This window comes from Mesoplodon densirostris, chromosome 6 (genome assembly GCF_025265405.1).
Source record: "Mesoplodon densirostris isolate mMesDen1 chromosome 6, mMesDen1 primary haplotype, whole genome shotgun sequence".
Taxonomy (NCBI): domain Eukaryota; kingdom Metazoa; phylum Chordata; class Mammalia; order Artiodactyla; family Ziphiidae; genus Mesoplodon; species Mesoplodon densirostris.
Window position 1 is genome coordinate 46,944,673 of NC_082666.1, and position 16,244 is coordinate 46,960,916.

The window sequence follows — 16,244 nt, forward strand, 5'->3', positions numbered from 1 at the left end:
TAGTAGTGTGTATACGTTAATCCCAGACTCCTAATTTATCCCTCTCCCCTAGGGTTCCCTGTTGGTAACCATAAGCTTCTTTTCGAAGTCTGTGAGTCTGTTTCTGTTTTGTCAATAAGTTCATTTGTAGCACTTTTTAAGATTCCACATATAAGTGATATCATATGGTATTTGTCTCTGTCTGATTTACTTCACTTAGTGTGATAATGTCTAGGTCCATCCATGTTGCTGCAAATGGCATTATTTCATTCTTTTTTATGGCTGAGTAATATTCCATTGTATATATGTACCACATCTTCTTTATCCATTCCTCCGTCAGTGGACATTTAGGTTTCTTCCATGTCTTGGCTATTGTAAATAGTGCTGCTATGAACACTGGGGTGCATGAATCTTTTTGAATTATGAGAGGAACAAGACTCCCTGGAGTGAATGGCTTTAGGCTTCAATTCAGGTGTTTCCATGTGGTTTATAAGTCCCTTGATGATGGATAATGGCCATTTTACAAATTTGTAATGAAGTGCTTTGTGGCAGAGGTGAGCAGAGGCTTGGGGAGAAGAGAAGGGAGGTGGTGCCTGGAAGGGTTGAGATGAGAGAAGGAATCTGCTGTAAGTGCCTACGTAGCTTTCCTGATGTGAGGTGGTTTTTGGAAATTGCATTAAAGCAGACAGGTAACTTGAGTGCTAATTGCTGTGCAAAGCCAAAGCACAAGTTGTGGAGTGAGGAGTGAAAGAATGCCACCAACACAAATAGACCCCTACTTTCTAGTTGTACTCAGAGAAAAGTAACAAGAGTAGCTTGGGCCCTTGGAGAATGGTAGCCATGCAAGACATCTGTCTCTTCTAGAAATCCTTGGGATGAGTGAAACCCTAACAGTGCTAGGAATCCCATTCTTTCATGCACTCATATATTGATTCAATTACCAGCAACTTAACCCCAGTTAAGGTGTGTGTTAGGCATTAGGCTAGCATTGGAGATAATTAACACATATTACTACACATATTATTTAATAGGAAGCATCCTGTTAGGAAATGAGGGTTCACTGGTGAGCTCGATAGAAATGGTTCCTGCCCTAAGGGATTAGAGTACACATGTGAAGGCAAGTAACAGAACAATGGTAATAAAGTGTGGTGAGTGGTTTGATGGAAAACCGTAGTGTGCTAAGGGAGCACATAAGTGGGATAGCTTTTAATATATATTAGTTTTAATTTATAGTTACAATACAATCACAATAAAAATACCAAAAGGTAAGTTAGAAAAGCAAGCTGAAGAACACTGTATAATATTTTCTTATTTTTGACTCTTAACGATACCATAGAGTTTTTATTTCAAGCCCTTCCCTGGAGGCAGCTGTTTTCATTTAGTTGGATTACATCTTTCCTGTTCATTTCTTTATATTTTATCACATAAACTCTGCTTTCTCCCCATCTCTTTTGGTTTTCTGTTAGATTGATAAAGTTCTCTATCCCCTATTTTTTTTCTTTTTTTTCTTGGCTGCTTTGGAAGCTCTGGATTCTATTGGTTAACCTTAACTGTGACAAATATATTTTATCATCAGGATTCAGTGAAGGAGCACAGACACTAAAGAGCATTATGGCTGGATAGAAGCTTTTTGACTCATTTTTTTTTTTTTTGCCCTCATTAGAAGGCAGTGGGAGCTTATCCATACTCTCCTTATGCCCATACATTTCCCATACACACACACACAAATACACCAATATGTTTAAATTACACTAGCAACATCCACTATCTCTTACTATAATCCTTCTCTCCACATGTTGGATATTGTGCATGAGTTGCCTCTTGCGAAAGGAGCACTGCAGCCATGTTTCTTCTGGAGAGCTTGCTTGGTTACTGGGGTACCTCAGGGCTTTGCTTATTCACAAGTTATCCAGGATGTTTCAATGTAGACCTGGGTGTGGGCTACAGATTTTTTGCAATATGCCTTTGGAGTCAAGACTAACCCTTATCCTGGAAGGGTGCTGGTGGGCAATATTCTAAGCATTTGTCCATTCCTTCAGTAACATATTCTGGACACATGCATGAGCCGGACACTTTGTTGATGATTAGAAGACAAAGATGCAGATAAAATGAGTACAACATGCTCATGGTCACGGTCTAAGGGAGAAGACAGGCCTACACATGATTACTATATACTATGCAGTGTCAGCACTCCAGTCAGAGGCATGTAAATTAACTGAGAAAGCACAGGGAAAGACCAAGAAATTGGTCTGCCTTGGGGAGCTGAGGATAGCGTCACAGAGTGGCCAGGATGGCAAAAGGAGTGAGAGATACTGCCTGCCAAAAATGCAAGTTTCCATGCATTGAACTCCCAGTGCTTTTGAGGAAAGTAACACTACCTAGTAGCAGCAGACATTGGGGCCAGGCAGCATCACAGTGGGCCCAACCATGTGCAGAGTAAAACTCAACTGCCTAGGATATGGCGAGGCAGTTTACCTGGGAAGGTCTCAGTTGTGACTAGACGAATCTGGACCTCCATGTGGACTATCCATAATGGCTCATAGGTAGCACGTCTAGCAGAAGAACAAACAGCAGCGAAGGCTGGGAACAAGAACCCAGCTGTAAGGACTAGGTTTAGGAAAAGGATTAACTATTGCAAAGGGTTGTGTGCCCAAGGATGCTGGGATAGGTGACAAGATAGGTTACTGTTATGGATTGAATTATCCCCCAAAAAAGATATATTGAGGTCCTAACCCCAGGCTTCAGAATGTGACCTTATTTGGAAATAGGATCTTTACAGAGGCAGTTAGTTAAGATGAGGTCATCCTGGAGTAGGTTGGGCTCCTGATCAAATATGACTGCTGTCCTCCTAAGAAGACAGCCATGTGAAACATAGAGGAACAAAGAGAATGGCATGTGAAGGCAGAGGCAGAGGCTGTAGTGATGCGGCTGCCAGGCAAACAGAGGGGAAGGTAATGTGAAGAAAGAGGCAAAGAGTGGAGTGATGTGGCCCCAAGCCAGGGAATGCCAGCAGCCACCAGAAGCTGGAAGAGGCAAGGAATGCCTTGTCCCTTACAGCCTTCAGGGAGAGTGTGGCCCTGCCAGCACCTTGGTTTCAGACTCTGGCCTCCAGAACTGTGAGAGAATAAGTTTCTATTGTTTTAAGCCACCCAGTTTGTGGTAATTTGTTACTGCAGACACAGGAAACTAATATAGATGGCTAAAATTAAAAAGGTAGTAAAAAGTGTTGGCAAGGATGTATAGAAATTGGAATCCTCATAAATTGCTGGTAGGACTGTAAAATGGTGCAGCTCCTTTGGATAACAGGTTGGCAATTCCTTACAGTGTTAAACATGGAGTTACCATAGGACCCAGCAATCTCATGCCTAGGTGTATACTCAAGAGAGATGAATACATATGTCCACACAAAAACTTGTACATGGATGTTCATAACATTACTATTCATAAAAGACAACATGTAGAAACAACCTAAATGCCTATTAACTGATGAATGGATAGACAAAATGTGGTGTATCCGTACAATGACATATTATTTAGCAAGGAAAAGGATTGAATGATAAATGATACACAATAGATGAACCTTGAAAACATTATGCTAAGTGAAGGACCACAAGGACCACATATTATATGATTCCATTCATATGAAATGTCCAAAACCGGCAAATCCATAGAGACCCAAGAAGATTAGTGGTTACCTGGGGCTAGGGGGAGGGGAAATGGGGATGACTGCTAATGGTACAAGATCTATTTTTACAGTGAGGAAAAGGCACTAAAATTAGATTTAAAATTCTAAAAACTATTGAATTTTACACTTTAAAAGGGTTTGTTTTAGTGTTGCAGAGAAGGAATGCATTCTTTCCTTTCTTCTTTCATTCATTCAGCATACCTTTGTTAAGTGTATATTAAGTACTAGGTCTTCTTCTAAACTCTGAAAATACAGAGGTTAACCAGCCAGACAACTGGCTTACTCCATTGGAATTTACATTCCATTGACAATGGGGAAAAAAATGGAAAATTATAAAATGTCAGGTCATGCAAAGGCAGAGGTTTGGTCACCAGCCCAGACGTGGAGTTAGTGTACAAAATCAGTATGACCACCAGCTGGTTGGTGGATAGTTTTCTGTTACCTGACCTCACTGTGTTTCTCTTTAGCTTCTTTTGCTTTCTCTTTTCTGCTATATTTCCTACTCTCTGTTGACCTGAAATGAATAGACTGACAGATATTTCTCCAGCAAAGATGGGTTTTTTCAGGGTCATCAGAGAATTGCAATCTGGGGTCTGCAACCGTGGCAGCCATGTGCAAGTCCCTGCAGGGCAAAGGGAGGAGAACCCTTTTTTTAAGAGAGGAAAAGGAGGCTGGGAGGACTGTAGTAAACAAAGAGTCCATGGCTTTTCATTGGCTGAGTCGTTGCCAGGAAAGAAGAGTCTGTCTTCTTCCTCTTGGCCTCTGCTATGTTCACAGGGCATGAGAGCGCCCCCTTCTGGTCTCCTGACTCTATTTAATTGAGATTTCTGTTTATTAATTTTTTTACACGTTTTAGCAAAAGCCTGGAAAAAGGACCATGAAAGTATCTCTGTTTATCCTAATTCTGCTTGCTGTGTCCTCTGTAATTGTTACTGATGGCATGAGTGGTCCTATCCTCACACTCTTTTAGTCCTGTAATTAATTTAGACTTTTGAACAAGAAGCTATCAAAATGTTAGAAGAAGCCTTTGTTCTTCACCTAACCCAGTGCTACCCTGACTTCTCCCTTGTTATGGGGAGACTCTTGCAAACATCTTTAAGAAACTCCTTTTCTTAAGGATTGCCCTCCAGCATGTTCCCAAACTTCCACAGCAAACTATTGAGAAGTTTCCAGAGAGGATGGGGGTGGGGGTTGGTCAAGAATGGGCGTGATTGGCCTGGGCAGAGACTTGCTGCCTTCCTGCAGTTGCTTTCGTTGCTGTGATTTGTTATACTCCCCAGTCCCATTTGAGAAGGTTGGTCTGACAGCCAGCCCTTCCAATGATTAATGGTTTTACTTCCAGTGATTCGTTTCTGCAGTTTGATGTCACTCTTGCTTCTGTTTGTAGATGAGGTGCAGCATATTCAGGCTGAGAAAAACAACAAGGGCCCAATGGAGGCTGCCTCACTTTTTCTCCAGTTCCTGTTGGAGCTCCAGGAGGAAAGCTGGTTCTGCGGCTTTTTGGATGCCCTTGACCAAACAGGTTAGTTCATTCTTTTTACTCACAAATCACAGTATATTACTCAACTGTTTCAAAATGCTGTAAAAGTGAAATACTATTAATTTATAAGTATCATAACATTTAGTTCATGTCTGTTAATCTAAGGCAATGTAAAGACTATTTTCAGGCAGATGCTATAATTGTCTACCTGAAATATCCAAAGGAACCTACAGAGAGATTATTATAACTAACGGGACAGTTTAGCAGGTTTATTGGATGTTAGATCAGTATACAAAAATTAGTGGGCTTCCCTGGTGGCACAGTGATTGAGAGCCCACCTGCCGATGCAGGGGATGTGGGTTCGAGCCCTGGTCAGGGAAGATCCCACGTGCCACGGAGCAGCTGGGCCCGTGCGCCACAGCTGCTGAGCCTGCACTCTGGAGCCTGTGAGCCACAACTACTGAGCCCACGTGCCACAACTACAGAGGCCCGCATGCCTAGAGCCCGTGCTCTGCAACAAGAGAAGCCACCACAATGAGAAGCCCGCGCACCACAACGAAGAGTAGCCCCCACTTGCTGCAACTAGAGAAAGCCTGCAAGCAGCAATGAAGACCCAGTGCAGCCAAAAATAAATAAATAAAATAAATAAATTCATTAAAAAAAATTAGCTGTATTTCCACCCACTGGAAAAAATTGAAAATGTTATCCAAAATGAAATACCGTTTATAACAGTAACAAAAGTTATATTTAGGAATAAACCTAGCAAAAGATGTATAGAGTCTGAATGGAGAAAATGATAAAAGTTTATTGAAAAATATTAAAGAAGTCCTAGGGAGTTCCCTGGTGGTCTAGCGGTTAGGTTCTGTTCTTTCACTGCCATGGCCTGGATTCAATCCCTGGCTGGGGAACTGAGATCCTGCAAGCCATGTGGCATGGCCCAAAAAAAAAAAAGAAGTCCTAGCTAAGTGGAGATATAACCTATGCAAGTGGAGAGGAAGACTTGATACCATAAAAGTATCAATGTAGTATACCCTACATTGATCTATATATTCAATACAATTCTAAATAAAAATCCCGCATGCTTTTTCATGAACTTGACAGGCTAATTCTAAAATGTGTGTGGAAGAATTATGACCCAAGAATAGTCAATACACCCCTAAAGAAGAAGAATTAAGTAGGTTGGGGTTTCCCTTCCTAGATATCAAGATTTATTAAAAGCCATAGGCATTGAGACAGTGTAATGCTGGTCCTGGCATTGAACAATTGACCAGTGAAATAGAATAGAGAGCCTTCAATCAGACTCATATATTTATAGAAACCTGATGTATTGAAGATCACTGGGAAAGGAGGATCACTCGGAAAGGAGAGGCTTTTTGATAAATTACAATGGGCCATTTTAAACAGGATAATGTTAAAAACCATGCAAACCCTAACTTTCGTATCCATGTGGGTACAAGTAAATTTGTATTCCTTACCTCATTCCATGCACGCACACCCACTCGCACACACAAAATAAATCAAAAGAATTAAAATAAAGACTTAATTCTTCTTAATGGCAAAATTTTAACAATTGTATTTATTTTCTTTTTAAATAAATAGGCATATGGTGAGATTTGCAAACACAGAAATTATGGTTAGATGGGACCATATAGTAAAAGGATCCAAGTTTCCATTCAGAGAATTATAAACAGCAAAATATTTGTGTGAATTGGGTAGAAATGACTAACCTAGACTTCTAACAGAATTTTTCATAGGCTGTACCAATATCATTCCCAGGCACTCAATCATTTTGATTATTGCAGTCAGGAGGAATGAGTGGATAGACAGATTTGGGCATTGTATAATAAGGGCTTACTGCATGCCAAGTCCTTTAAATGGATTATCTCATTTGATTCTCATAACTCTGGGATGTAGGTACTGTTTTCATTCCCATCTTACAGATAGGGAATTGAGGCTCACAGATTGTGAATTGTTTGTGCTTATAGCCTGTAAGGGCAGAGCTGGGATTTGAATTCAGATTCTGTGCTCATTTTACTACACCACAGTGACTCTCAGTGGTACCTATTAACCTCTGATTATAATAGCCAACATTTATTGTTAACTGTAAGAACAAAAGAATGGAAAAGTGGATATAATCCTTCTGCTTTATAAATAATAGTTACTATTTACTGAGTGCTAGACATGGTGATAGGGGCTTTACAAAATTTTTACAATTTTAAAAAAGAATACGGAAGAGCATTTTTATGACCTTGGGATATGGCAGGATTTATGAGATAAGACACTAAAGCATTAACTATAAAAGATTGATAAATTTGATGACATTAAAATTAAGAACATCTATTTATCAAAAAACACTATACAGAAAGTGAAAAAACAAGTGACAAACTGGTAGAGGGTATTTTCAAAATATATAATCACCAAAGTAGTATCCATAATATATTTAAAAGGCTTCAAAATCAATTAGAAAAAGAAAGAAAACATTTACAAGGCAAAAGATGTGAACTGACACTTCAAAGAATAGGGAGCATGAAAGGTTAATAGACATATGAAAAGAATCTCAGTCCAGTTAACAATTAGGAAATTGTAAATTGGGAACACGATGAGATAGCATTTTATAAGTGCTAGATAGCAAAATTTAAGAAGTCCAACGGTGTGAAGTTTTTTTTTTTTTACAACTTTATTGGAGTATAATTGCTTCACAATGGTGTATTAGTTTCTGCTTTATAACACAAAGCCCCGAGCTGATCTCCCTGTGCTATGCGGCTGCTTCCCACTAGCTGTGACAGAGCGAGAGAGAGGCATGGACATATATACACTACCAAATGTAAGGTAGATAGCTAGTGGTGTGGAGTTTTGAACAGGATCTTTAATAATGGGAAATCTTAAGGATCACAATAGGGAGTGTAAATGCTTCAACTGTTTTGAAAAACAACTGTCATCATCTTGTATGGTTCAACTCTCCTGTATCCTGTCCAGCAGTTTCACTCTTAAGTATTGATATATGCCCTAGAAAAACTCTTAACACATATATTCCAGAATACACATATAAGAATATGCATAGTATAATTGATTTGTAATGCCAAAAACAAGCAAGCAAACAAACAAAACTGGAAGCAACCCCAGTATCCTTCAAGAGGAGAATGGATAAATAAATTTTATGATATTCATTAGAGTCTATTATACTGCAATGAAAATGTACGAGCATAGCTACAGACGACAACACAGGTGAAACTTAGAAATGTAATATTAAACTTCTTAAAAAGTCAGAGAAAATTGCATTTAGTAGGATATAATTATAAAGTTTCAAACAAGCTTAAACTAAACGTGTATTGTATAGGGAACTGAACATAGGCCATGCAACTATTCAAAAAAAAATCAAGAGTGATAAATCAAATACAGGATGGTGGTATCTTTTCAGGAAGATAGAAGGGTGGGAGAGAGGAGGCATACACCCACAAAGGTACTGGAATATTCTAGTTCTTAAGTCTGGTAGTAGGTTCATCTGTGCTCATTTTGTGGTTATAGTCTTTATAGCCTAATGAAAAGCGTGTGGGCCTTATAGTCAGACAAGCCTGGATATTCTGCTAAGAGAATCTTAGGGCCAAGCATTCTTGGATTATTACAGTTGAAAATAATTTTTTCCCCTCAAATTTCCCATTATACTTACTATTCTTTTCTTGGAATAATGTAGGAGGTAAGCCCCTGAGGGGCAGGAATTAAAATTTCTATTTCTTTTTGCCCTTTTTACTACTTTGCACTGAGGAGATACTTAATAGCATGATGGTTTGACTCATTTGAAAGGCAAATCAGAGGTTGAGGTGAAGTCCATGGGGTACCTTGGAAGGAAGATTTCATACTAAGACCAAATGTAAGACTTCAAATTTATCCTTAGTACTTTATCCTAAGAGATGGTAAACGTTGTTAGAGGACCTGAAACGTGGGGTGCCTAAAAGGAATACTGAATTTTCTTTTTGAAAGATCATAAATAATGGAGGTGATTTACAGATATGCTTTCAGTTCTCTCACTGAATATTCAAACATGATTTCTATGATATTAATCTCAAAGTATTTTTTAGTTGGTGTTCTAAAAGCCCCATTTTCTTCCTACTTTTCAGGTTATTCTGGACTTTATGATGCCATTGAAAGCTGGGATTTCCAAAAAATTGAAAGGTTGGAGGAGTATAGATTACTTTTAAAACGTTTACAACCAGAATTTAAAACCACGATCAATCCAAAAGGTATCCTTCCTGAAATATCTGAACGTTTAATTAATCAGGAATGTGAAGAAATTATTCAGGTGTTTTAATTAATATTAAATATTGAATTTTGGGGAAAAATTTAAACATGGGGAATGTCTTCTATTTTCTATGCTATTTTAGACCTGAGCAAGAACACTGAAATCTACAAAAGTCCTCAAATCTAAGGCATAATTACCTAGAAGAGTACTTTTAATTGTGATCTGAGTAATTTTTGTGTCACAAGTTTTTTTCAGGTTTGCCCTATTTTCAGGTAAAGTTATTTTATTACTTTTGAGAATAATATGTTATGCAAACTTAAATACAACCAAACAGTTTAGCAAATAAAAAGAAAAAAGTGGGCTTCCCTGGTGGCACAGTGGTTAAGAATCCATCTGCCAATGCAGGGGACATGGGTTCGAGCCCTGGTCCGGGAAGATCCCACATGCCATGAAGCAACTAAGCCTGTGTGCCACAACTACTGAGCCTGCGCTCTAGAGCCCGCGAACCACAACTACTGAGCCCATGTGCCACAACTACTGAAGCCCACGCGCCTAGAGCCCATGCTCCACGACAAGAGAAGCCACCGCAATGAGAAGCCCGCGCATCTCAAGGAAGAGTAGCCCCCGCTCGCCGCAACTAGAGGAAAGCCCACGTGCTGCTGCACGAAGACCCAACACAGCCAATAAATAAATAAATAAATAAATAAATAAATAAAAGAAAAAAGGCTATGGACTCCAGTGGTTAAGTGTTCAGGCTCTGGACACAAATACATTTTGTTAATCCAAGCTCAACCACTTATTAGTGGTGTGATCTTAGGCAAGTTATTTAGTTTCTCTAAGCCTCTGTTTCTTCCTGTATACAATAGAAATAATAATAGTACCTTATTGGGCTTCCCTGGTGGCGCAGTGGTTGAGAGTCCACCTGCCGGTGCAGGGGACATGGGTTCGTGCCCTGGTCTGGGAAGATCCCACATGCCGCGGAGCGGCTGGGGCCGTAAGCCATGGCCGCTGAGCCTGCGCGTCCAGAGCCTGTGCTCCGCAACGGGAGAGGCCACAACAGTGAGAGGCCTGCGTACCGCAAAAAAAAAAAAAAAAAAAAATAGTACCTTATTAGTACGGTATTTTTATAGGAATTGAATGAGATAATATATGTAAAGTGCTTACATATCCCTGGCACGTAATAATAAGTGCTCAATAAATTTTAATTATTGTGATTAATAATAAAAGTCATGTAAGTCCCACTACCCAGAAAAAAGCATTTGTTAATATTTTGTCATATCCTTCCAAATATACCTATGCCAATATACCCATATTTTGAATGGGTGTCAGATAGGTTCATTGTCTTCCTAATATAGCTGATGATGGTACATCTAACATCTCAGAGGTGGTAAGAACACATGGCTTGACATGTTGATATCACATGTAGAGGACAAGGATGAAGGAAAGGGTATCTTAAAAGACTGAGTTGGATGGGGCAAGAACGGTCATGAAGGAGACCTAGTGAACCAAAGTACACAATGATTTTAAATTAGATAGTAGTTGAATTGGTATTTCTTCAGTAAAAACTCATAAAATGAAAACTTTTGAACTTGATCAATCAACTGCATTTGTCTTGCTTAGATTTGTTCCAACAAGGGGCTGATGGCAGGTGCAGAGAAAATGGTTGAATGCCTTCTCAGATCAGACAAGAACTGGCCCAAAACTTTGAAACTTGCATTGGAGAAAGAAGAGAGCAAGTTCAGTGAACTGTGGATGGTAGAGAAAGGTAGGATACTTGGAAGGGTAGGAGGGTCTGAAAACATGCCCTTCCTCATAGTTCTACTTAGGGCTTCCTTCAGTCCTGCCTATTTTTCTCTCATTGTCAGAGGCATTTTCCCCTGCAAATACTCATGGTTACATCTCTAGTGAGAGACCAGCATGAAATTGAGTTCTGGAAGGCAGGTGGTTTTTTAATCTACAGAATTAGTTAGGTTGTATATAACCCCTAACAAACCACTCTCATCCAGAATTAGCCCATCCCGCCCAAAGCATCTGGGTAAGGCAGAGTCTGAGCTCGCCGTCTGGGTTTAGATTATCAGAGAAATAGCTTGAAAATTCTAGAGTTAAAGGTTCAAACTCCAGGACTCACCCCCTTTTCAGAGTAGAATCATGATGGACATTGCCTGGTTCTCTTTCCTGGAAGCCATCTGGAACTGAACTAGAACAGGATTGGAAAAAAGTATCTGTTGTGATTAAGTATCTGAGCCATCATTTGGCTTCCTGAAGCTAATAACATCTTCTCAGAGCATTATTTTAAAGGCTGAGTTTGGTAAACCATCTGAGCATCTGGTCTTAGCCTTTTTGTAGGCTTCTTTAAGATCACAAATTGTTCCAGAAATTATCTGTCTAAATACACATCTGATTTCTTGGGTCGGGTCAGGAATGGAAGACGTGAGTGTCTGCTAAATCGTGCTTCTCTTTGGTTTGATTGTAAATCACGGGGGAGCTTGCTAAAATGCAGATTCTGATTCATTCGGGGCTCAAGAGTCTGCATTTCTAACAAGCGCCTAAAGAAGTTGCTGGTCCATGTTTCACACTTTGAATAATAAAGTTCTAAATGATACTGGAGTTCAAATTCCAAATTGAGATTTCAATTTGAAATCAAAAAGATTCCTTTGGCTGTTTTAAAAGGTGGAGGGAGTAGTTGTGAGAAATCTTAATGGAAGTTTATAATTTTAGTATTATGATCTCTTTGTAGGGCTTTCACCATCAAGATCGTAATCAGATAATGTAAAGATTCTAAGATGTGTTTTGGTCTCATAAAGGTGCAAAAGATGTCAAAATGAAAGATCTTGAGGATGATGAAATGAAAACTTTGGATGTACAGATTTTCTACAGGGAAGACCCAGAAAACCAGAATCTTAGTCAGAATTCATGCCCTTCTTCAGGTACTCAGCATCATTTGTTCTTTTCCATAATGATGCTCTTTAGGTATTTTGTGTGGGGTCATGTTTTGCAGTGCCAAAAGTCATAGCCTAATGAAAAGGTATTTAAGGAAAAGTAAGAAAGAAAAGAGAATTTATATTAAAATGGATACTTTCTCTGTAATTAGAAATGTCATTCTCTCCCTTCCATAGCTATTGCTAGCTTCTTCCTTTTTTTTCCTTCTTTTTTTGTCTTCTTTTATCACTAAGTATTTGCATGCATACATTGAAAATGCAAATAGAGTCCTCCCAGAAACTCAATGTCTATGAAATCCAAAATCAGCCCTGCTTTCTAAAGAAATACTTCTACTCTTTGTGAGTCACTTGCTCAGTTTCCTCTCAAGATCTCAGGGCTGCAGTGTATGTTGATGAAATGTGTGCCCTGCACAGACGTGTGGAGCTGAGAGGTTGACTGGGGCTGAGATCCAGCCTGTGTTGTTTGGCAAACAATACACTGAGGGGCCGTGTCCTCCAAAAGGGGCTCCTTTCTCTAATTCTCACATAAGTTAGCTACGGCCCTATAAGTCCCACTTTATGTTTCTTGAAGCATATTTTCATGAGGAGACCAGAAAGTTGCATAATAAGCCGTAGTAAAGAGTTATTTAGAAAAGGGCATCAGGGAAACAATTAGGATCAATAATGAATAGTGTTAGAAGAAAGATGTGATTTGGGGATAACAACATAAGGTGACAATTTATAGATTACTTCTGCAACCGAATGATACACATTTTTTTGTTATTCCAGAATAAAATCAATGAATGTAAATTGCTTTCATTTTTTCTGACATGTAAAGGTCCTTAGTGAACTCACTTAGCCTTTTAGAAATTCCCATTTTCTTTAAAATGGGTAGGTTGGACTCAATAGATGATTTCCAAGGTCTTTTCTAGCTCTTAATATTCTGTATGCTTATCTGTTAGTGAGAAAAGCCTCTGATTATTTTTTAAAACTTCTGATTCTATGAAGAGAGAATACCGTGTGAGAGCCTGCAGAATTACAAAGCATGGTTGTTCGTCAATAAGAGATTACTTTGGGAGTTCAGTATTCACAGTTAGGTGTTTTTCAAAGATCTTGGAGGGGTTTGTGGTTGTTTTGTCTCATACAGCATTTCCTTTAACTGGTGGCCATCTGTCTTGCCCTGAATTAGGCCATTCTTGCTTTACTTTCTCCTTATTAGGCTTCCATGATTGTTTCAGAAAGAAATCTTTGTGGGTTTTTTTTTTGTTTGTTTTTTTTTCCTTTTTGCCATTGGTACTTTGTCATTGGGGGAGAATTCTGTACTTCAAATCAGTGCAGAGCTGGAATGGTTAATTAGAGACAAGGATTCTAAACTTTCTTGAATGAGGCCTTTCTTTCTAGAGACAGAATTCTTGTCTGTTGGACAATACCTGTTGCCTTGATTCCTCAGAGCAGTCACTGTTTGGTAACTTAGTTTCTTTTGTTTTACAGAAGTGCCTCATACTTACAGCCCATTGAAGCCAAGAAATTACCAACTAGAGCTTGCTTTACCTGCTCAGAAAGGAAAAAACACAATAATATGTGCTCCTACTGGTAAGCCAATTGCCATTACCGATATAGTTTGTTTCTCTATTTGCTTCCTTTTTTCCCCTTTATTGAACACTGGGACACAATGGGCAAGTTTCAGTTTTTTGATTGTTCCATTTGTCTTTTGAGACAACCATTCTATTAATATAGTCTCAAGGTATTTAAGGAACATGAGGAAGGAAAGAAAAATGCCCTCTTTTATTTTTTTTTTTTAATTAATTAATTTATTTATTTGTTTTTGACTGTGTTGAGTCTTTGTTGCTGTGCGGGCTTTCTCTAGTTGAGGTGAGCAGGGGCTACTCTTCATTGAGGTGTGTGGGCTTCTCATTGTTGTGGCTTCTCTTGTTGCAGAGCACGGGCTCTAGGTGTGCGGGCTTCAGTAGTTGTGGCTCACGGGCTCTAGAGCTCAGGCTCAGTAGTTGTGACGCACGGGCTTAGTTGCTCCACGGCATGTGGGATCTTCCCAGACCAGGGCTCGAACCCATGTCCCCCTCATTGGCAGGTGGATTCTCAACCACTGTGCCACCAGGGAAGCCCCCCCAAAATGCCCTTTTTTAGCTTCCTGCAGGCCCTGACTGTCTGAATGCATATTAACTAGGACACAGCTTGGTTTTTCAGTCATAGTGTAAATTCTGCAGTCGTTAACCTGCCCACATCACCAATTTACTAGTCAGCTCAGTGGGTTTAGGGGAGCCTAAAATAATGTCCTTTCTACAGAAGTAGTTTAGTATACTATTAGTTACATGTTGTCTTTCTCTTTATATGTTAAAAGGTTGTGGAACAACTTTTGTTTCACTTCTTATATGTGAACATCAGCTTAAAAAATTTCCACAAGGACAAAAGGGGAAAGTTGGCTTTTTTGCTATTCAGCTCCCAGTGTATGCGCAGCAGAAATCTGTGTTCTCAAAGCATTTTGGAAGACTTGGGTATGTATAAGTTGGTCCAGCTTCTTTTTCTCTAGCTTCATGTAACTGATGTGTTTTCTGCTTTGTGTTGCTTTTGGAAAACCATGATTCAAAAATTTTATAGTAGATTAAGCTTTTATATAATCTAGATGTAGTTCCTTCAGGGATTCAAGTCTTTTTTGTTAGATAGACCTGAAATCCTAAATTCCTTTGATTAGCTCTTGTCAAATGAGTAAATGACTTAAGATAACTTTTATATTTAAATGGCACATTTAACTTTTTAATGATTTTATAATTTATTTAATATTACTCTTTTCCTTACTATTTTCTTTCTCAGTGGCTTACAAGAATTACAGTCAGCCCTCTGTATCCGCAGGTGCCACATGGAATATATTCTACTAGCAATTCTTCCTAGCTTACATTTATTGATCACTTACTATGTGTCAGGCTTTGTGCTGGCACTTAACTTTTCTCCAGATCTGTTCCTTTTGGACTTAGGGAGAATTTAATCCCTTGATGTTCTGACCTGCTATTTCATATCTTTGTGGTTCCTCATTCACATCATGGTTGGTAATAGGAAATTTCTGTCATTTTCCAGGTACAAAGTTGGAGGCATTTCTGGAGTAACATATGACAATGTCTCAGTGGAACAGACTGTTGAGAATAATGGCATCATCATTTTAACTCCACAGATGCTTGTGAACAGCCTTAAAAATGGGACTATTCCATCACTCTCCATCTTTACTTTGATGATATTTGATGAATGCCACAACACTAGTAAACATCATCCTTATAATATGATCATGTTTAATTATCTAGATCAGAAACTTGGAGGATCTTCAGACTCATTGCCCCAGGTATCTCTAAAGTCAGATGGATTTCTCAGAAGAGTTCTAACCTTCCTAAATCCTGTTTATTTACCCTTGTGGCCATATTGAGGATGTCCTTCTGAGATCCTGAGTGCACATTGTACAACTCATTCGTTAATTTTGATTGATGCATTCATTTATTCACTTAACAAATATGTATTAGGTGCCTCCATGTGTCATGCACTGTGCTAGGCACTAGGGTATAAATATAAAAAGACATAGTCCTTGCCCACAAACAGCTTAAGTTTTGTGGGGAGCAAAATATGTGAGAATTATGTTATAATTTATGGTGATGGCACATGATGGAGTGGTACAGAACAGAAATGACAGAGATCCTAAATGTGCTATGAAAGTAAAGCAAGACCTAACAGAGATCCTAAATGTGCTATGAAAGTAAGGCAAGACCTAACAGAAGTTAGGATAGGCAAAAACTAACAAGAGTTTACAAGGTAGATAGCTAGATGGTTTTCAGTAAAGGCTACTGTATGTCCAGAGGCAGAGAGTTATGGAAGAGCATGGGGTGCTCAAGAAGCTTGAAGTTCTTTTTTTTTCTTTGGCTGCACTGCACGGCTTGCGGGATCTTA

General features: G+C 39.0%; 1 protein-coding gene across 1 annotated transcript in view; it reads left to right on the forward strand.

The window, feature by feature from the left end:
• Nucleotides 1-9,300: 9,300 nt before the first annotated feature.
• RIGI (RNA sensor RIG-I) overlaps nucleotides 9,301-16,244 on the forward strand; it is a 31,764-nt gene continuing 24,820 nt past the window's right edge. The window contains 6 exon segments of the mRNA XM_060100481.1: nucleotides 9,301-9,382; nucleotides 11,002-11,146; nucleotides 12,186-12,308; nucleotides 13,791-13,892; nucleotides 14,659-14,812; nucleotides 15,390-15,648. Coding sequence (XP_059956464.1) covers nucleotides 11,023-11,146; nucleotides 12,186-12,308; nucleotides 13,791-13,892; nucleotides 14,659-14,812; nucleotides 15,390-15,648 — 762 coding nt within the window. The 5' untranslated portion in view covers nucleotides 9,301-9,382; nucleotides 11,002-11,022.